This window comes from Corticium candelabrum, chromosome 1 (assembly GCF_963422355.1).
Source record: "Corticium candelabrum chromosome 1, ooCorCand1.1, whole genome shotgun sequence".
NCBI lineage: Eukaryota > Metazoa > Porifera > Homoscleromorpha > Homosclerophorida > Plakinidae > Corticium > Corticium candelabrum.
In genome coordinates this window covers 14,577,817-14,598,957 of record NC_085085.1, presented here as the reverse complement: position 1 = coordinate 14,598,957, position 21,141 = coordinate 14,577,817, and the positions used below count along the sequence as shown (strand labels likewise).

At 40.4% G+C, this 21,141-nt stretch overlaps 6 protein-coding genes across 12 annotated transcripts in view; 4 read left to right on the top strand and 2 right to left on the bottom strand.

Moving 5' to 3' along the window:
- Positions 1-643: 643 nt before the first annotated feature.
- LOC134182812 (uncharacterized) lies at positions 644-3,775 on the top strand. Its single transcript, XM_062650261.1, has 5 exons — positions 644-730; positions 794-908; positions 995-1,056; positions 1,118-1,502; positions 1,697-3,775. The coding sequence occupies exons 1-5, from the start codon at positions 683-685 to the stop codon at positions 3,667-3,669; spliced, it is 2,583 nt and encodes an 860-aa protein (XP_062506245.1). The 5' UTR covers positions 644-682; the 3' UTR covers positions 3,670-3,775.
- A 134-nt stretch (positions 3,776-3,909) lies between these two features.
- On the top strand, positions 3,910-7,567 carry LOC134182823 (uncharacterized). Of its 2 annotated transcripts, XM_062650268.1 has the most exons (7): positions 3,910-3,992; positions 4,053-4,167; positions 4,259-4,317; positions 4,896-5,283; positions 5,337-5,414; positions 5,479-5,529; positions 5,586-7,567. In XM_062650268.1, the coding sequence occupies exons 1-7, from the start codon at positions 3,951-3,953 to the stop codon at positions 7,400-7,402; spliced, it is 2,550 nt and encodes an 849-aa protein (XP_062506252.1). In that variant the 5' UTR covers positions 3,910-3,950; the 3' UTR covers positions 7,403-7,567. The 2 variants fall into 2 exon arrangements, with proteins under 2 accessions (XP_062506252.1, XP_062506257.1); XM_062650273.1 differs by lacking the exons at positions 3,910-3,992; positions 4,053-4,167; positions 4,259-4,317 and having other exon boundaries at positions 4,896-4,940; positions 5,005-5,283.
- Positions 7,568-7,908: 341 nt separating this feature from the next.
- On the top strand, positions 7,909-10,904 carry LOC134180090 (cytochrome P450 4B1-like). 2 transcript variants are annotated; one of them, XM_062647174.1, is made up of 15 exons: positions 7,909-8,103; positions 8,168-8,324; positions 8,463-8,507; positions 8,824-8,951; positions 9,024-9,145; positions 9,216-9,278; positions 9,349-9,484; positions 9,538-9,600; positions 9,661-9,748; positions 9,810-9,915; positions 9,969-10,099; positions 10,162-10,226; positions 10,293-10,375; positions 10,448-10,513; positions 10,572-10,904. In XM_062647174.1, exons 1-15 carry the CDS (start codon positions 7,951-7,953, stop codon positions 10,675-10,677), a joined length of 1,512 nt encoding a protein of 503 aa, XP_062503158.1. In that variant the 5' UTR covers positions 7,909-7,950; the 3' UTR covers positions 10,678-10,904. The 2 variants fall into 2 exon arrangements, with proteins under 2 accessions (XP_062503158.1, XP_062503166.1); XM_062647182.1 differs by lacking the exon at positions 7,909-8,103 and having other exon boundaries at positions 8,199-8,402.
- Positions 10,905-11,101: 197 nt separating this feature from the next.
- LOC134185168 (serine/threonine-protein phosphatase PGAM5, mitochondrial-like) lies at positions 11,102-12,806 on the top strand. Of its 2 annotated transcripts, none has more exons than XM_062652957.1 (3): positions 11,102-11,632; positions 12,230-12,360; positions 12,420-12,806. In XM_062652957.1, exons 1-3 carry the CDS (start codon positions 11,117-11,119, stop codon positions 12,568-12,570), a joined length of 798 nt encoding a protein of 265 aa, XP_062508941.1. In that variant the 5' UTR covers positions 11,102-11,116; the 3' UTR covers positions 12,571-12,806. The 2 variants fall into 2 exon arrangements, with proteins under 2 accessions (XP_062508941.1, XP_062508932.1); XM_062652948.1 differs by having other exon boundaries at positions 12,227-12,360.
- A 1,080-nt stretch (positions 12,807-13,886) lies between these two features.
- On the bottom strand, positions 13,887-18,566 carry LOC134178763 (sialate O-acetylesterase-like). The gene is made up of 24 exons (XM_062645657.1): positions 18,450-18,566; positions 18,248-18,363; positions 17,999-18,128; positions 17,509-17,829; positions 17,263-17,454; positions 17,072-17,203; positions 16,867-17,004; positions 16,765-16,811; positions 16,600-16,696; positions 16,426-16,536; positions 16,259-16,362; positions 16,126-16,188; positions 15,981-16,074; positions 15,807-15,923; positions 15,468-15,515; positions 15,325-15,399; positions 15,154-15,263; positions 15,013-15,100; positions 14,854-14,949; positions 14,678-14,788; positions 14,528-14,629; positions 14,360-14,468; positions 14,229-14,302; positions 13,887-14,165 (listed from the first exon to the last, which is right to left on the bottom strand). The coding sequence occupies exons 1-24, from the start codon at positions 18,564-18,566 to the stop codon at positions 14,118-14,120; spliced, it is 2,640 nt and encodes an 879-aa protein (XP_062501641.1). The 3' UTR covers positions 13,887-14,117.
- A 146-nt stretch (positions 18,567-18,712) lies between these two features.
- The window catches only part of LOC134178772 (X-ray radiation resistance-associated protein 1-like), a 13,012-nt gene continuing 10,583 nt past the window's right edge, over positions 18,713-21,141 (bottom strand). For all 4 annotated transcript variants that reach the window (XM_062645666.1, XM_062645674.1, XM_062645683.1 and 1 more), the window contains 5 exons: positions 19,679-19,859; positions 19,503-19,618; positions 19,331-19,439; positions 19,211-19,275; positions 18,713-18,871 (listed from right to left, as the gene is read on the bottom strand). In XM_062645666.1, the coding sequence (XP_062501650.1) occupies positions 18,728-18,871; positions 19,211-19,275; positions 19,331-19,439; positions 19,503-19,618; positions 19,679-19,859 (615 nt within the window). In that variant the 3' untranslated portion in view covers positions 18,713-18,727. The remainder of the gene's footprint in view (positions 18,872-19,210; positions 19,276-19,330; positions 19,440-19,502; positions 19,619-19,678; positions 19,860-21,141) is intronic.

The following is a 21,141-nucleotide window of genomic DNA, read 5'->3' as shown; positions in this document are numbered from 1 at the left end:
TGACATAGAAATTGATATCAGCAAACATTGACTATCAACAGTGTTAGATGCAGCACAGTGTAGTAAAGGATTGATTGTAAGGGACGTGTGAATAGTTGACTGTAGGTGGCATTCAACTCCTGAAGGTGTTTGGTTGTCAAGTACACACAATCCCTAGCTACAATACAAAAGGATGGGGCGACGGAAGTTCATGAAGCTTTTTCGTCGCCGTTTGCTCACTTAATTAAACGAATCGTTCTTAGACTCATTTCTAGATAGAGTCTCCAGTGCAGGCAGGCTCTAGGGGAATACCAGGCCCTAGTAAATGAAGTGAGCATGACCGACCATGTCGTACAAATACGGATACTCGCGTACAAGGTCAATAGGACGCTCGTCGGTATCCATACCACAGCAGTAAAATGCGCATGCTCAGGAGTGACACTCACTCACTGCTGGATGATTGCTGACGTCAACAAGGAAAAGTTGAACCATCTCAACATCTTGCGTTAGGTTACGAAAATCAATACGATACGTTACAACAACAAAATGTGCCATGATCTTGCATAACGTAAAGTCGCCTTACGTGCTTACCCATGTACTGGCTCACTGCCATGACATCATGGAAAATTCCCCGTTCGCGCATGTGCATAACATATCGCGACGACTTGCGTTGTGTGCTCTTTGTCGATTCAGAGTTAACCAAATGGAGTTGAACACTGATAGCATGAGGCAGTCATTTCAGGAAAGACTTGTAAGATCGTATGTCTCTACCTACGGCTTGTGAACGTGTTACAACGGTTGTCATCTATTCTAGTTCTTCTATCAAACCGCCGTGCCACCTGATCAATTCGAAGATGACGTCAGATCCATCGCAGCTGTTGCTGCAGAACTTGTATCCAACAATAGAACATCCATCACTATAAATCCTGGTATGTGACTAAATTAGCTGTCGATACTAGACAATACATAACATTCTCCTAGGCTTTGTGTATAAAACTAATGTTATTTACGCTAGCTGACTATGGAATTTCAAATGATGCAGTAGACTTTTTGTATCACTTCAATGCTGATGTACAGGTTTGTAGTTTTATAAATAGCACAAATACGATTCCAATAATACATCGTGAACAATATTTAGGATGGTACAGTCGTGTTTGTGCCTGGACCTGCTCGTGACGCTGCTGCAACAGCATTTGGTCAGGCAGCAGCATCGATGAATGGTTTTTCTGATCTTGCTGTTCGGTTTGGTTTGGAACAGTCTTTCAGCTCGTCATCTCTTACTGCTGGTGGCATGTTTGCAGAAGTAGCTCAATCACATCATGAAAGTTGGGATCATCAACTTCATGAGTCTAGTCCTCTTGTCACTTCTACACCGTCACGAGCACACAGTGATCGAGATAGTTCTTTATTAGCTACTAGAAGTCTTTCTACAGTGTCTAGAGTATCTCAATCCATACCTGCAACTGACAATCGATATGCAGATTTGACGAGGACAACTCTTCCATCATTACCCTCCTTGACAGGTAGGTCAGCTCTATGGGGGACTGCATATAACAAGACAGTACCGTGCCTTTCACATTTGTATTCCATTGAGCTTACTGTAATATAGGACTACTGTAATAGTTAATTGTTTATACATATTGCTTGAGTATATGCTATTCCTGGATGTCGACACTCATGAGTATGTGTGGCTTGTTAATGCTCTTATTGTATTTAGGTTTACATGTTGTTGAAATAATGGAAGAATTTTCATACTATCTCTTTACGTTGACAACTCGAATTCCTTTTCGTTTTCTCTTCAAGCAGTGCCAACGATTAGTTGCTGAATATGCCACACATAATGATGTATTTAAGCTTTTCAATGTAGTCTGTTCTCGAATTGAGCAAACAGGTGCATGTCTTCTTTTCTGGTCATCAGAAGATGTTATGAATCAATCAGATAACGGTCGTGTGTCAAAGTTCTTTGTCATTAAGTCAACAGTAAAGAAAAGTTTGGAGGATGTGGAAAGTGAGCAACAGTTAGGTAGACAGGCATCTCAACATTATATGACAATATGGCAATTAAAAAAGGATTTTACTCGTATGGTTTGTGGTTTTTGGCAAGAATCATCTATGGAGCCAAGATATGTGATGTTCTTATTTAATCTACATGAGAAGTTTGCAGATCTCAATGTCAAGTGGACTTTTGGATTAGTGAAGAGTCTGAGTCAAGGTACTAGTGCACAAGACAGAAGAGTTGACAGTCAAGAGGTTCAGCAAGTCCTGGACATAACAAGGAGAGTTCCCAAGATTTTTTCAAATTTGTATGTTGATGCTTTGAGAGTGTTACGTTTGTACTGTAGTCAAGAACTGCAGGGTAATCTCATTGAGGAGAAACACATTTCACTAGTTCGCTGGCTTATTGATCATGCTAAATCCAATGTTATTCGTCCAACCTCAGATGAAGTTGAAGTTGATTTTTTTGATGTGGGAGTTGCATCTCAGCCAATGGATATTATCAAATTGCTTGAACAACACGGTATGCAGTCTACTGGTAGTGTGTACAGTGATGCTTTGGAGATTTCCACAAACTTAATTGCTAGGCAAGGAAAAGATATTGCTTTGCAGCTTGTATTGGAGATGTCAAAGCAGGACATTCCTATTTATGAGCAGAATCGTGAGGATCAAAGTAGATACTTGGGTGCTTTATCAGGTGATAGAGCTCATGAGCGTCATTTTGAAAGAGAAGTTGGTACAGATAGTATCATTTCACAACACGCTTATGACCAGTATGATCAGCTTGACAGTACCATTGATCCAGCACTATTGTCAAGTACGGTTTTGGTTATTAATGGTCGTAGAAATCATAGATCATCTAGACAAGGAGGTGGTCAGAGGTCACCACAGATGCAGAATCATGAACGAAGAGCACAGACACAGCAGCAGCAAATCAAAGATGCGGCTCAGCATAAATCTCACAGCTCTCTGCAAGAATCAGACAGTGGTCTGGTAAGTGGTAGCAGTGGCACTCCTCACCAGAGTTTGACTGAGTCAGGAGCGATGATATCACGTGGTGTTCATTCACCAAGTAAAGTTGCTGATGATAGATCTTTACATGTATCATTGCCGAATAAGCCATCTGGTGATTCCTATTTGCCACATGATGTTGAAAAAGATACAGATGGAGACAGTGATACTGGTGACTCAACGTGTACTGGCTTCAGAGAATCTGATGATGATGATGACCCTTACAATGAGCATCGGCAACAACGGAGGCACAAAGTTTTGCAATCAGAATATGAGCCATTGGCATCTCCTGCTACTTTTTCTTCGTTTCCTTCTGTCTCTGTAGCTCATGCAGCTAAGGTAGGGACTGTTGGAGAAGAAGAAATGATGAAATGTGCCGTTCAAGTAGTGGAGCTACTTAAACGTAAGAACTTTGCGAAGGTCAATAGAGTGCTGAAAGATCTTCAAGGGAATGTTCAGCAGAAGCTCACATTGAGGGATATTGGCAGAGATGTTCTTTTAGAGATTATTCAACGCCATGCAAGAGATGACGACTTGGTAGAATTTGTAGACAACCTCGTAGAGAAGGACAGACTGCAACGTCAAACACTTGAAACTGTATGCGACAAGTTGGGTTTTGATGTTTCCAACCAATCCACTGATCAGCTGAAACAAATTATAAGCGCTCTAGCTAAAGAGACGTGATGTATGCGTTGTAATGGAACTATACACATTTTATCAATTACTTGGATGCCTCCAATAATATTTGTATAATTGTTTTACATTACACTCTAGATTACTTTCATACATATCTCAGTATTCATGGTTTATCTACGCGTTTTAGTCAGTACAACGATACAGGCTGTATGAACTTTATTTAGTCCTTCTATGGCTTACATGGGGAAAGCAGGGAAATATTTATTGCTTGTTAAATTCAACAAGCAAACCTATACTATACGGGAAAGCGTTTGGAACCGAGGCTGTACATGGCGCAGTGTTCTAGCAAGGAAACGTATATCGCTGCTATAGTGAGTTTGCAATCTTAGTTGGCTTGTTTTATCTACCTATGCCATATGTCGTTTGCACAGGCAAGAGCCAAGAAAGAGCTAGAACACGATTGTTTTGTTGATAATATGCTGGTAATAATGAACTTTTGTAAAGAGATAATCCGACATCCAGAAAGGACGATGGATGCTGATCCAGGTGAATTCGGTTGTTTTTCTCTTTTGACACTTAATTTTGAGCTTTAGGGCTCGATTATTAATTAACCACTTACATGATGTACACTATACAGCTCTACTGTCAATGAGGCCGCAAGTTACGCTGTTGCTGTACGAGTTGGGAGGTGAACAGGTAATAACAGAAAGCGAAAAATAATTATTAACCTTAGGCGCGCATGCGCTAGGGTTGCAGTGTGGTGTGTGGTAGACGGACAGACAGACAGGCGGACGGACAATTGGAATGCATCACATGCGCGCATAATTATAGTAACGCAGTTGATGAGGTCAAATCTCTGATTGTTTATATGTTTGAGTACATGTAACAGCATCACAAAAAGTCAACTTCTTCCATGAACTTCATAATTGAGATGACTTCCTAGTAGCCAATGTGGCATTCACAACCATGCGGCATTTGCTGTGAACAGCTCTATGAATAAATATAAGATATAATTGCTGCCTCATCATCAACTTGCTAGCCTCGTCAAATCAATCTCCAACTGTACATGTACCTCTCCCAAACTCGTTACCTATTGCTAGCCCTTTCCAATAATCACTTGTCTCCATGCAGAATACACTACTTTGCAAGCTTTTCTGGTTTTAAGTTTCACAAATTGCTCCATAACTAAGAACATGTGTAGTAGTTGTCTCTTCATCACCTCTCCAGACATTACTGCATTTTCAGTAATTTTTGTTTATGTTGCATGGATATAGAATAAAGGAGTTATTCAGCTGCGTCCATCTCAAGCAAGACAAGATGTTGCAATAGCTATTCTTGCTGCAGCTTCAGCATTTTCAGATTTGTCTCACTTGTATGGAACAGTTACCGATCAAGAAATATCAAAAGAAGATTCGAGAATGGTTAATGTTGCATCTACCTCTGTTAGGAGTCTGCAGGATACTGCACAGTCTGAAACACAATACAGATTGCCACAGTTGACTTCTGTGGTTGATGCTGGCAGTGCATTTGAAAGAGCAGCCAATTCTAGGAAACATAGTATTATTATGGCACCTTCTGGCCAGCTTGAATCTTTAGGCAGTATTGATGTCATGTCTCAGAGAGATGAAAAGAAGTTGAAAGACACTGCAATATATGCAGCAGGTTTGTTGTTTATTAACTGCAGCTTGAAGAAGTCTGTTTATTTGTCAAAACAGGTCCAGCATTATCTGTACGTGATAGTCATTACGTTGCAGCAGGAACCAATCCTAAAATGGAAGTTCATCAGTATACAGGTACATGCATTATTGTTTCCTTACTGCTTTTACTAAATTTCAGAATATGATTTGTTGGACATAGTTTTGACAGAATCACTTGTGGCTAGTTTGAAAGGCATTTGTTCGTTACAAGGTCTTCTTCAATCTGCTTGAGATTTTATTGTGATTTATTATTGCTTGTTTGTGTAGGCTGTCACAAAATAGTGATAATGCAGAATTTTGCATTTCATTTGTTTTTCTTGACTACTAGGATGCCTTTCCAGGTTTTAGGTGCACAATGTAATGAGCTGAGACGAGAGTATATGGTAGGTGATATTAGAGAGTTATGCGTCATGGTCATCAAGTATACAGAGGCAGCAGCCACCGCACTGCGGTTATGGCAACAAGATCTCAGTTCACAAGGCAATATTATCTCTACTCAGTCTGTCTTATTAAAAAGGGTGTACGACAAGTACGTTTCAATTAAGAAGTTGGTGCAACAGAGTTTGGAAGCTGTAAAGAACACGTCACTTATGCCAGATGGGGGTACACAGCTATATTGTTTGATCTTCCAACAGAAGGATGAACTTGCACAAGAACTGCGAATTTACTTTCAGTCATCAGCAGTAGAAAATTATCTGTCTTTCATATTTGAATTTCATTGGCAGTTGGCATGCTTGAATGCTAAATGGAGTCTTGCACTTCCTTCGAGGATGTACAGAATGGCAACTACATCTGAACAGCAAATTGAAAAACATGAAGCAAACAATTTTTTGAGATTGACAAGAAGAGTGCCGCAAATTTTTACACCAATTTATATACAAGGTTTACAAGGGGCTCGCTATCTATTCAGTTTACTGAATGATGATGGCCAGTTGGATTTACATCAGTTCACAATGCAACTGTGTTACGTCAGATGGCTGAGTGATAGCATGAAGTCAAACTTGACCATTCCAGACACAGACACAGTGAATTTTCTAGAATTACGTGTTCCTACATCACCCCTTGATGATCACACGTATTCTGTTCTTGTGACAAATGGCATGCATACAATAGATGATCTTCAAGCAGAGAATATACCTCGAGGTATGATAGCTTCGACTGAACAGGACAGTGAATTGGAGTTGGTATTGGAAATGTCTAGAAAGGAGCAACAATCTTATTGTCAGCTTGACACTGAAGAAGAGCTTGATATAGCATTAGCGTTATCTGCAAGTGAGGCAGAACATAATCAGTTGTCTAAAGCATTGATCACTAGCCAAACTGAGGCTGCTGGCGGCACTACTTATTCCCAACAAAGAGTAAGACAAGCACTACACGCAGGTGCGGAACATGTATGTGGATCAGCTATACAGACTTTGGAGTCAAGACGCAGCAGTATCATGTTTGGCAATGACAGTGGATTTGAGACTGATCAGCCATTTGCCTGCACTTTGCCTACCTATGAATTACCAAGACAGCAGGAAGATAGGTCAACAGCACAATTTCACGTTTCTGAATCATCTTCGGTTGTATCTAATGGCTCATCAAATTTGTTGCTTAACAAGCAATCACAACAATCACACTTGCTACCTGTGATAGTACAAACTTCTGGTTTTGATCAATCATCTGTGGAGATGAAGCAAAAAGATTTCAAATCTGAAAATCATACTTCAAGAAGTAGTCAATCGTCTTGTGCGAATCGTGATCGCTTACTAAGCCAACTGTCAGTTTTAACAAAGCAGTGTGAAGGTAATCCAGAATTAGATGATGATACAAGAGATATTGCAGAAGCTGTCAGTAAGATTGAACGTCGTTTACAAACTGAAAGAAAGCTTTCTGACCTGGATAGAAGTTTTTTAGCTAGCTTAGTCGTCAAATATGGTGACCAACAAATTCTAGCTGATGCTTTTCGAGAAATTTTGAAAACTCAGAATCTGAATCATGATGACGTAATGAAACTGTGCCAAGCATTAACTATCAACACACAGGATAAAACAGATGAACAACTCAGAGATGATATATTAGCAAGGGAAAGTACTGCATAGCAATCTAGAGCTGCATACATCTCAGAAATAAGATTTATGTAGCAAATTGATTACCAGTACAATTTTATTAGTTATTAGTAGATCCATGTATTGTAAACAAACTTAAATTCATTCAATGTACTGTATGTGCTTCTGTACATCTTGACTGAATTCCCAGGAGGAGAAAGGCTGAATACTCTAGACTTGGCGTGTGCTTAGCTATAGGTTTTGCCTAATCTAATGGTTGAGGGTTGAGCCACTCGATTGGGCTCTTCCAGAAGAGTCTGGAAGAGCACGCCTCTCTTCCAACTTCTTCCAGCGCAGAGCTGAGGTTGGATCGAAGAGTGGCGTGCTCTTCAAGTTCCAACCAGTCGGTAGGGTTGGCTTTTCCGACTATAGCGGCAGAGCTGTAGAACTTTGGAGAGGGGCATGCACACGGAGCCTTGGATCATGGAAGAGCCTGCTACAAAACCGTTTACGTAAGACGCGTGATCACTAGCACGTGATCTAGGGGCGAGTTCGCAAGACGCTAGAGCTTTATTATTAGTAAAAATACTGTACGGGCGGGCATGGGTATAGTTGGAGTTGGACTGGTAGTTGCAGTTCTTGTTGTCATTTTTCTCAAGCTGCTGCACTCACTCTATGAATTCATAATATTCCGTCGGCGTCTAATGAAGATCAGTGGCGAGCCTCATCATTTTCTGTGGGGACACCTACAAAACGTATAGCTATAATTTCGATCACAGAGTTAGTGAAGATGGCAACTTGCACATCGTTGACCTCTAGGGACAAATAACTGATCCAGGGGAGTCCGCCATCAAGTTGCTGCTGGACTGTTTGAAGAAGTACGAAGGTCGACCGTTCCGCGTCGCGCTGGGACCGTTTGCAATTGGTTGCGTGTTGGCCAATCCGGACGACGTACAAACGGTCTTGAAATCATCTGGTAATTTGCTGGAGATTTGTGTCAGCTGTGGAAAGCGAAACGTACACTAGAGCTGCACGTAGATATACGCGGATGCGTGTATTGGAGTTTGTTTGGTTTCTCGACATGGCAATTAATTAAGGCTTTTATTTGTAATAGAGCCTAAAGCAGAAATTGCGTATGGATTGCTGAGACCTTGGCTTGGTAAGTCCCTCTTTGGTTCATGTCTGTTGATCTGTTCGCGTATCTGTGAACTGTCCACATATGCCTAGGTCTGTACGTGTATTTTGTCTGTTTTACGTACGTGCATGGTCTAACTAGATAATTAACTTATATCAGGACGTTGAAAGGCGATTCAATGGGTTGTACCATAGGCATCTAATAATTGAGTGGCACATGCACAGTCATGCAATGTCTTGATTCTTTATGAATTTTTATAGTTGTGTTTGTATATGAGTAGAATTTCTTAATTGATTAATTAATGTTAATTAGGAGTCAGTATAAATTTATCATGTTACAGGAGACGGTCTATTGATTGCAAGTGGCAAGAGATGGCATAGAAGTAGACGACTTCTTACTCCCGCATTCCACTTTGAAATTCTTCGACCTTATGTTGATGTTTATAGAAAATGCGCTAACACTATGCTGGTATGGTATCAGTTGAATTAAAATGATTTTACAAAATTGTTATGTCAGTTATGAATATTTACTCTTTACTAGGATTTATGGTCCAGTGCAGCCGAAAAGAATGAACCTGTTGAAGTGTTCAAATATGCTAGCCACATGTCACTTGATGTACTGCTTCAGTGTATTTTTAGCTGCCAGTCTGACTGCCAGACAGGGTATCTGCCAATAATTTATGTCGTGGAACATGTGTTAATTAAAAGTTGATTTTAATGAAATTGTTTGTAGAGTGGAATCTTCTTATGTCAATGCTGTTTACGAGTTGTCTGAGATTGTAGTCGATAGGATACTGTAAGCTAAAATTCTGCATTATTGTAAGGCAATCAAATCGGTTGATCATTGTGTTAATTTTGTGATGTAGCTACCCTCCTTATCATAGCAACCTTATTCATGCTTTAACCCCTGCTGGCTGGAGGTTCAGGAGAGCAAAGAAATTTGTTCATGATTTTTCACAGAAAGTTATTAGTGATCGTCGCAAAGCAATAAAAAACAAAGATGTATTAATGTTTACGAATACTTTGGGCATTGTGTACATTGTGTTCTATTATAGACATCAGACAAACTACGAAAACGTAAGTATTTGGACTTTTTGGACATACTGATTGAGGCCAAGGTAACAAAGACAGTATATATGTTTTGGTACTATATGTACATGATGGCATATACTTTTCAGGACGAAAATGGTGTTGGGCTAACAGACAGCGAAATCAGAGATGAAGTGGATACATTTATGTTTGAAGGTCACGATACAACATCCAGTGGTAATTTAATCAAACAAGGTTGCATTTCATTCATGTAAGCTGTGCTATGGTATGTGTGAAGGCATTGGCTGGGCATTGTATTGCTTAGCAAAGTATCCTGAGTATCAACAAAAGTGTCGGGATGAGGTGGAAGGAATTTTGCATGATGGAAAAACGGAGCTGCAATGGTTTGTGCAAGCATTAGACAGTACTTGATCCATATTATTTAGTCTAATTTTAGGGATGATATGAACTCGTTGGTGTTTACAACACAGTGTATCAAGGAAGCTATGCGTTTGTTTCCTCCTGTACCCAATGTGCACCGTGATGTCACCAGTGATATTCAATTGAGTGACTGTGTTCTTCCTAAAGGTAACATGCCATGTTTTTTGTAAGTTCAGTGACACGATTTTTTTGTAAATATGTGTATGAAGGTGCATGGGCATGGGTTGATATTTTCAGCCTTCACCATAATCCTCATGTTTGGGATAATCCAGAGGTAGAGGATGTGTTGGACTGATTTATTTTAATGCATTGTATCGAGTGTCTTTCTCTTGATTGTTAGGAGTTCAGGCCCAGCCGTTTTTCTCCTGAAAATTCTAAAGGTCGTCATCCATATGCTTACGTTCCATTTTCTGCAGGACCAAGGTTGTTTTGATTTTGAGTTTGTCTATCTCCTCTTCACTAAGGTGTGAACTGCATGTGCACACGTGTTTGTAGGAATTGTATTGGTCAGAACTTTGCCTTGAATGAAGAACGAATGGCTGTAGCAATGACTGTTTATCGGTAAGCATATTACTTACCCATAAGCTGCACTTTATGTCACCTTGATTTCTTGCTTTAGCTATGAGCTGATTGAAGTTAAAGATCACACCTTTGAAAGATTAATTAATGTGACGCTAAAAGCTAAAGGGGGAATCAAGATTTGTTTGAAGTTAATCCCTCGTTAGGCAATCACTAACTACTTTTTTGTAGGGGCAAACAGACTATTTTTATGTTGTGAACATGTGTACTGTACACTCGGTTTCTAAAATTGAAGCTATTGCGTTTCGCTGGTCTTTGATCATCAGGTATACATAGCACAAGAGGTGTACATATTTGTTACAATGCAATACAGGATAGCTCATGAGGCATTTTATTCCATTTGTATTTATCAGTGATTTAGGCAGATCTAGATATTGGCAAATCTTGTTGTGATATATACTTGCATTTGAGTATATTCTAGCTGCATGCACGCGTGTATTACTTGGTGTACGTGAAAAACTCTATAGCAAGCTACTTACGTTGTAGGCTATCATGAAAGAAAAAACAAGGTACTATACGGATTTAATTAGTTAATTAAGTATATGCTGTGGTCAGCTCTCCGAGGGCAAGTGTGCGGCGCTGATCATGGCGAAAGCTCTTTCTGCTCTTCTCGGTACAAGCGGAGCTGTCTGGTTGTTCCTGCATAGGCGAACTCAAGCAGCTGAACTCGAAAACGAGCAAAGCATTAACAAAATGTGGGACTTCAACTGGGATCGCCGTTCGCCAGAGAACATGAGGAAACCAGCCAAGAAACTAGAGACCGATTCCGGGAAAGCAGTCGATAAGCCAGAGAAACCAACGGCTTCGAGGCATCTTATTTTCATCAGACATGGACAATACGACTTGAAGCCGTCAGACGACAAGTTGAGATGTCTGACAGAGTTGGGCAGGAGTCAAGCAACTCTGACGGGACAGAGACTGAAAGAATTTGATAAACCGTATACGAGATTGGTTGTGTCGACGTTGACACGAGCTAGAGAGACAACTAATATTATCTGTGGGTTTCTACCAGATGTGTCAGTTGAGACATGTGAGATGCTCGCCGAAGGAGCCCCATGTCATCCCGAACCGCCGAGTCACAATTGGAAACCAGAGCACTACGTCAGTGCATATTTAAATGGCTGCATTATAATAGCATGAATATGTGGTTTTAACCATCACTCTTGCCAACCATGTGGTCTGTACCAGCCCGCCTCTCTGGGATCACATACCTTTGATTTTGAAAGACCTTTAGCAAACAGAGTATCATTAACAGGAAGCTAAGAACAAGCATTATTAACAGGAAGCTAAGCAGGGAATTGCTATAGGGTAGCTGCCACAGTGCAATCAAATTAGGAAGTAACTTTGAACTAGGCTTGCTTAATTAATTAAACAAAATTATTTGGCAGTCAGTTGTATGATGCTACTAAATTCAAGAGAGTGGGGACGATGTTTGCTACTGCAAGAAAACTTAAAAAATTATTATCACAGATGACCAGATTGTAAGTTCGTATAGTCACACTTTATCTAGAAACTTGTTGACAATATAATTTTCTACTTGATATCAGTAGAATATATTTGTATTTTTGTACTACAGTATTAATTCCTTTGTAGATTCATTCATTTGTAAAGTGAGTAGGTATAATTGTAATTTTATTTTCTGAACAGTTGACTTAAGTCTTGTATTGAGACAGGACTCTTTTCAATGTGTTGCAGCAGTTTTTTCAAGATGGTGCAAGAATTGAGGCAGCTTTTAGGAAGTTTTTTTATCGGGCTGATGTAGATCAGAAGGAAGACAGTTACGAGATATTTGTTGGTCACAGCAATGTGATACGTTACTTTGTTTGCAGGTATTGTACAGCAATGCGAGATGTTAGCCATTGTATCTATGTAGTGTTGTGTTGTTTAGAGCTCTGCAGTTACCTCCTGAGAGCTGGCTACGAATTAGTCTAGCTAACTGCAGTGTTACTCGTTTGACAATTCGCCCGAGCGGACGAGTTTCGTTGCAGTCATTAGGTGATGCTGGACATCTACCACCAGACAAAATCACATACAACTAAACATTTGCAAGTATGTTGTGCAGTTGTGGAAAGGTCTAGGTGGTGTACTCAGTGGAGGCTATGATGGTCTTCAAGTTTAAAATAGGCAGAGGTTTGTCTGATGTCACAAAATGGTTTGTTTTGACTTAATTTATTTATTGTATACTCTACGTTGAGATCTTGTAGTGTAAGTTAATATCAACTAAGCTGTTGATTATTTAAAATGGAGATGTTTTGCCATAACACAAATGCACGAATAGTGGTCAAAGTCTTTGTGAGACATGGACACATGTCTCGCGTAGCCAGACTCTTCCCTGCTGCGTCATACTTCAGGGCGAAAGTATGATGTGGCGGGGAAGGGTCTGGCTACACGAGACTAGACACATGTAACTACTATTGGCTATAATACTGTGAAGGGGTTGTTGCAAGGGTATAGTTGGCAACGGTCCTGATGGATGGCTGCGTCTTGAGTTGTATGATTGTATGCTCCTGGATGGTGCTATCATAGTACTATAAAATTTTAGTACAGTGCTGGTACATTTGATCTAATGTCGTGACCTTTACTAGGAATTTTCTATCTGGCATGTAGACACTCAGCTTTACAGCAATACATTTTCATCAAATAGCACTAAAGTGCCTAATCTTTGGTGCTGATTGTGTAATTATTGCATGCCCCTGCACAATGCTTTGTGGACCTTCTAGATGTACACTGTATGTACCAGTACTTCAAAGAGTGACCCCATACAAAAACCCTGTGTTGTACGTATCCCCACACCAGCAGTAAGGTAAACAAGACAGTAAAGATGGTGATGGAGAGGGAAGCTCAAGAAAACCATACACATGAGCAATACGGGTATATGTACTACAACACATACCACGGGTGTCTGGAGACAGAGAGAGCAAAGATTGGGAAGTAAACTGTGAAAATGGGCATACACATGCTTCTCAAGTTTTGACTAAGAATGTACCTGAATCAACAGGTAGAAGATGATAAATGGTAAGTATGTTATAGTCCCAAAATATAGAGTCCTGCCAATATTTTATTTTATGCATTACTGTTTTGTGATGCATTTTGAGATCAGCTAAGCCACTTCGAACCAACAATGGATAGGGAAACACAGAAAAGCAAAGAAGATATCAGGACACAGGCCTAATCTCTACAGACCGTGCGCATAGAAATGGAAGATGCTACCTGTTTCGTCTGAGGGGCAATTGTCCTTGCATGGCATTATGCTGGCATACACTGATATGAAGTACGTTTGTGATATGTTGCCCTATTGGATGCAGTTTTCATCAATTTGTATGTATAACTAAGACCAACAAATTAGTTGAGACAAATGAAATGGTATAGTATGTACTCTAGGTTGCAATGCAGGCTACTTCTTGTAACTATATCCAATTTCCAATTGTGTACAACTTCTGAAGAAATGATAACAAAAAAGTCAGTGCAATCAATCACAAGAGAACGACGGTAGTACAAGAACAAAAGAAGCAATGAAAACTTTGTAACTGTCTACACAGAAATTCAAGCAAACAAACGATTTTGATTTCAGCCATGGCAATGGAATTTAAGTATGAGGAGTTGCTTTGAACAGAAAAACATCATGTGATGCCACCTGTGTAACACAAAATAATCAAATAGAATATATACTTGTGATTCATCTACCAATGTGAATGACCTTCATCGAGAACTTCGTCATAGCTTCACCTACATCTTTTCTGTTCCATAAGTCCCTGATTGTGACATTTGTCTCTAAATAAATGTGAAACCTTAATAGATTATCATATGATTGACACCAAAGTAATATACTGGGGTTGAGAGAGAGTTCTTCCCATGTGACTGTGATTGTAACTGGTTCATCCCCACGATTCAATAGAGCAACTGCCATGCTGCCATCTGCAAGAGGCCGAGCCCAAACCTTTTCAAGCAGTCAGTCCAATCAGTTACAGCAAACAATCAAGCAGTCCAGATACAAACCTCTCCTCCTGTGGTATTGCTTGGTGATACTCGAATTCCTTGCTTAGCAAGTGGATCTTGATTGACAGCAAGTACTTCTGGAGCTGTTAAGATATCTAATGACTACATAAAGTGTAAGCTACTGCGGTTGCAATTGAAAACACAGTTTACTTCTTTTGAAATATGAATAATATCATTGCCAGCCAGTAATGGGGCAGTCACCAAACTCCACATTGAGAAATGAGACTTCTGTTCAGTGAATGTCAGCCCAACATCACCAACCTAGATGCATAATTCTAAGCTACTATCGTATGCTAATGCATGCATAAAGCAGTTCAAGCTCTGACTTCAAGCATATCTGGATCATTATAGTGGCCTTTGCTGACTATTGATGCCATCTCATTGTTCTTGTCCAAGTTTGCCATGACAGAAGCCCATGTAGCCTGACAAGGACACAATAGTCTAGTCTAATTAGACATATTTGCAGCAGAAACAAAGGGTTTTACTTGCACATCACCATCAGTTCGCCACATGTTTGCCAGCTGTGGTGTGTACCAATGACAAGGATCAGACATTGATCCACACGACTCAACACTAAAGAAGATAAGTTGAGAATTCAACTGTAACAATTCTATATACTTTCCGACCTCATGACAATAAAGTGACCAGTCTTCTGGTAGCAATCATCAAATCCTTTTCGAAACAATTGCCATGATGTGCTTCTGTTAGGGTGTCTTGCTCCCCTACAGCCATCTATCTGAGTGAGGCAAGTATTAAGGGTTTCTGTTTTTTAGTGCCACAGTAACATCATTTGTTACTTTCAAGTAGTCAATTTCCCATTCACAGTAGGTGGCTGCATCTTGAGTTTCATGATTGTATGCTCCTGGACGGCCCTGTAGTACAAGAATGGATAGTACAGTACTGAGACATTAGATATGTTGACTTTCAGAATCTGTTCTACCTGACATGTAAACTCAGCCTGTGCTGTGTACAGACCGAACTTCAAACCCTAGACAAATGCAACAATACTTTTAGTAAAACATGTATTACAAATATACGCAGCCCGTTCAATCACCCCACTTTGTGGTGGTGAGGATTTTTGTTGTACAGTACCCCAAAGAGTAAGAATCTGAGAACAATGGTGGCTTAAGACTACAATTTACAGTTAGCATATAGCACTTTTGACGGTTTATTTGAGAAGCTAAGTTAACAAAGTTTGTCACAGGTTACTATCAATATGTAGTTTAATATTAATCATTAAAAAACTTTTAATTAAAATAAGTTTGATGGTTGGATTGACCTTTGAGTGAACATAATCAGCCAGAGCTTTCATTCCAGAAGGAAACCTCACAGGATCTGGTTGAATCTCTCCATTTGGTGCTCTTTCCACCATCCAGCAGTCATCAATATTGATATACTAAATCATCAGTGAAGCGTATTTGTCTCATCTTAATGGAGCAGAAGTGGCACTGACTTTGTATCCTGCTTTGGCCATACCGTTAGCAATGAAAGCATCAGCTGTTCTCATTACAGATTGTTCATCAATATTGCAATGGTAATAATTCCAACTAGAGATAAACTTGTTGATTGTCATGTCCAGTTGGCACAAGCAACCTTACCTGTTGAATCCCATTGGTGGTGTCTCGAGCAAATTGGGAGAAACTGCCAGTGGAGGAGAGACTCTACACATGATGTTACATGATGCTAATGAGACATAATGTAAAGTTAACTAATATGAGTGCTATATTTTACGATTTGAAAGAAATATTAGCAATGAATGGAGATGCTGGCAACCAGTGTTCGTTGAATAAGACACATTCAGGGAAACTCGCCCAATCTAAACGAATGGACTTTGGCTGTAGTAGAACAGAAGAAGTTGATCATCTTGCTTTGAAAACCAGTAATGAGTTTATTCTCACCATTAATGTTTCCGCCATTCCTTTCACAACAACCTGCAGAGTAGATCCTTTGATTGTTGCTGTCGTGTTATACCATGTTGAGTTTGGTGCAAAGACTTCATCGGGACTAACCTGCACTCACCAATATAATTATAGGATCAATGGTTGATTATTCAACAAACGATAATGTCAAACCTGAACTGGTGATGCTCCATTACAACACTGTTCACAGCCATGGGAACCATTCCAGAACATACCGTCACCGAAGAGCATCTCAACACTTACCATGTTTCTGCATATAGTGACAGACACTCGGAGCTCTTAAACACATACACATCGTACAATAATGTAAAAACTGACTGTGACATCGCTGTAGCTTTGACCAAACTTGGACCAGAGAAATTTACCTGGTACACAAATGAAATAAGATACTAATATTTGTTCTCTATCACAGATGAGTACCTCAGGTTGCTGTAAGCCAAGTGCAACGTGGAGGAGTTGTAAAGCCATTCTTCGACCTACTTCAGTTTTGTTTCTTGGGTGAACACGATGATCTGCCTCACCAAGATCAATGATTACTGCCATGCCTGTCGTGTCCACCTGCCCATCCAATACGTCAAACACTGTAGATGTGATCAACGATCATACTCTTCTAGATAGTGCTCACATCTCCTCCTGCGTGTGACAAGACATTGAGTTCAGCTTGGCGGACGTATGATACAGTATCTCCATTTCCATATGGTGCCAGTTGAACATATAAAAATGCAAAGTCTCCAATGCCCCATAGATCTCGCCAGGACTACAAAATAGTAAAACATATGGAAACTAGTAGTATGCGAACCAGATAGTAATATTAACTTGAATAAGGTGTGTCAGGTAGCATGTGTAGCTTTTTGTCGACTGTGGTACGGCATCACGTGCATTGGCTTCTCCTTGGTACCAAAGAGCTGCTCGGATAGAATATCCAACCAGTGGGTTAATCATGGCATTCCAAAGTACAGATGGATCTCCTGGTCCTGTCACGTCATTGTACACATCAATTGATCCTTCCTACAGAAATACAAAATCATGACTTTGTTGTCAGTTTTGAGAAATTGATTTTGCCTTTGAGGCCTGTGGACATTGTTTCAAGGCTTCTGGTGTCATCCAAGCCTGAATCGGCGTTCCACCCCAAGACGAGTCTATTAATCCAATGGGTTGATCGTGCCAGTGCATGTCCATTGTGAATCTGGCTGTCATGTAGCAGACAGCAGAGAAGGATGCAACAGTTTGAGGAGAGCACAACTGCCATGTGCCGTTGACGTCCCACTTTGGTGTAGGGCTCTCTGTCAGAGCTACTTTAAATAGACGAATATTGGGGTGATGGGCAGCAGCAATCTCTGCTGTTGCATTTAACATTCCACCGACTGTGAATACCATATTGCTCTGCAACACAATTCTATACAGCCATTCATTGCCAGTGTGTGTCAAATTGTCAAATCTTATCGTGTTTTTACAGTAAATTTGTTATTAATTAAATTATTGAAATAACTAACTGTCATCTTTAGCTAAAATTACTACTGATTTGATCATTATTTGCATTGTATTGTGCAACCTGTCCTGAGCACAGCAGCACATTCCCATACATCACGTCTTTGATGACAATGGGCTGTCCTTCTTCTCCAGAAACGGTGATGTTGTATGTCTTCATGGAAGCTCCAACAGGGTCCAGCATGATGGACCACCTTATTTAAGATAGAAAATTTTGACATGAGAGGTTTGTCACGCATCAGCGAGTAGGTGTTGTTTATGTTGAGTAGGCTGTCTTATGACCATGAGCTCCGCCCACGAACCTAATACATACCTGCCGTTGGAATTGGCCAGATTGTAGTATGGACCTCTGGGAGCGTCCACTGTCACCTTCTCTCCCGGATTAGCAAACCCGAAAATGAACGAACGGGCTCCATATTCGCTGTTTGTCTACATGCCAAAGATCATCGTATTACATGAGCAGGTGCAGCTGAAGATCTCTCGTTTGCATGCTCGTTCCAAGGTGATTAGCAAACCTGCAAAACCATGTGGTCTGAAAATATTGATGGCAAACGCACAGCGCCCAGAGAAGTCTGCATGACGGTGCAAACAAGCAGCAAGCATAGTCGACCAGCCATATTCTCAGTTGACATCCGGGATATTATTTGTTTTACATTCTTTTTATCTAATCATCAGCTCACACTATTGACGTGTCTACAGTACTGTACTGTACATGTATATGTAATTCTGATAAATACCAATACTGCAGATTTATGTATACTAATAATTTAAGATTGATAGCTAAATGATAGGGCTATAGCAACTTTTGGTGTTTTTGATGTTGTACACTCTGTTTGCTGTCTTGTTGACTACCTTGACTCGACGAAAACTTTGATTGGAAAATGTCCAAAGCAGGACGAAGAGACCTTTCTCTGACTTCATCATACTTGGCTTGAACCTATTCAATAATCAAACAGACAGTATATAATTACATTCATACGATGTCAAGACGGCTCTGATTTCTGAACACAACATGAAACTTGAGTATTACTTGGACGTGCGTGTTTGCAGATATGCTATTTGTACAAGTGTAGTCATTCCTGCAAAATTCATTGGATAATTTTCTCCCAACCAATTTCAATAGGGGTACCATATAAATTGAGTGGAAAAAGAGAACTGAGGTGAAAGGTTGTTAAACCATATTTACCATGACGGACAATGCATATTCTGTGCAACTACTGCGAACTACAAAGAAACATCTAACTCAATTCACGGTGGATGCTTCTAAAGTGCATACCTGTAACAGTAGCTTCTTGGCTTCTCTTTGAAGCTTTGGATCTTCTCCACTCTTCATTACAGAATCTAAGAAACACAAATAAATGCAAATTCATCGTATTCAATTTGTCACATTCCTTACCAAGCCTTCTATCCGTGACATTCAAGTTGCTTTTCATCTCTTGAAGAAGACTGTGCAGTTCGGCCACTCGAGTTTCTTGAACATGAGTTGAAGTTGGCAGCGTGTGCAGCTGTGTAGTTACGTCAACAGTTTCTATGCTACATCACTCCAGCATTATGATGTATAGTAGTACCTTTCTGTGAAGGTATGAATGCCTAGAGCTGTCACTAGTTGGAATCGTTTTACAATCTGGCAAGTGAAGTGGGTGGTGCAAAACTCTTTTAAGTGCCTTGGCTGTACTTTGAACTCCTGAAACACACAAACTGATAACAGTACGTGACACGTTTGTCGGATTAAAAGGTAGCTGACCTTCTGGAATCATTACAGTATCATCAGGCTTGGCATCTAAGAGAGCTTCATAACCAACGAATCTTTCTGGACATTTAACACTGGGGTCTGCTTCTTGCGTCTCTGTTTGTGCTTGTACTTCTCCATCATCAGCAGGGTGTGCGTCAAATTTCCAATTCTCTATTCCAGTCTCATCATCAGCCTAACAATAAGAGTATCAATAGTGGCGTGTGTGTGTGTGTGTGTGTGTGTGTGTTTGTGTGTGTGGTGTTTGTATACATACTGTGATCACTAATGAACGACTATACTGTAAACTGCATGATAACTTCATATTTCACACTAATTCTAGTAAATGCAATTAAATATAGCAATATTCTGGTTTTGGAAAGTCTACAATACAATCAGCATAAATTTATCTTGTACTCAGTCACTTGTAATTCTACAGTTGAGAGAATTAGGAAACAATGTATATCTTATATACTGGTTGAAACTTTGGCCGTGTTTCCACCTTAATTAATTAAACTAGTTTAGCTTAAACGCGTCTAAACCAGTTCAAGAAAGCGACTGTTTCCACTAGGCACTTGCACATCCGGGCTGTGCAAAACAAACCGTCTGGAACGCCTTATTTTCAAATATTGGTCAGAGCAACTGTTGGTTTTCACTGATTCAGCATCTGCTAGTAGGAATTTGCATGATGATGACCAAGGACACCATCTCTCTCTCTCCCTCTCTCTCTCTCCCTCTCTCTCTCCCTCTCTCTCTCTCTCCCTCTCTCTCCCTCTCTCCTCCCCTCTCTCTCTCTCTCTCCCTCTCTCCTCCCCCTCTCTCTCTCTCCCTTCTCTCTCCCCCCTCTCTCTCCTCCTCTCTCCCCCTCTCTCTCCTCCTCTCTCCCCCTCTCTCTCCTCTCCCCTCTCCCTCTCTCTCCTCTCCCCTCTCCCTCTCTCTCCTCTCCCCTCTCCCTCTCTCCCCTCTCCCTCTCTCCCCCTCTCTCCCCTCTCCCCTCTCCCCTCTCCCCCTCTCTCTTTCTCTCCCCCTCTCTCTTTCTCTCCCCCTCTCTCTTTCTCTCCCATCTCTGTCTCTCCCATCTCTCTCTCTCCCCCTCTCTCTCTCCCCCCTCTCTCTCATATATTTGAAATAAATCTTCAACGTAGATACAGAATATGATCTAGAACCATCAAGTCAGTCGCTAAGCAAACTACCATACGCTATGTAGACACAAATACAACCTCTACTCTACATCAACACTAACACGCAAGAATTAAACTAATTTACGTAAAATCGATACTGTAATGTCTTGCTTCGATATTGTTTATCGAATTAAGATCTATTGGAGTCTGTCCTATAATTGCTGCAATCTTGTTATGTATCATATCTGCGTTTCCTTTCTGAAGGCAAACTGCCAATCGACAACGCCAATAGTTTGCAAAGTCATCGTAAGGCATGTCCAATGCTGCTGGTGCGAGACTGGCAGCCTCCTTCAAAGT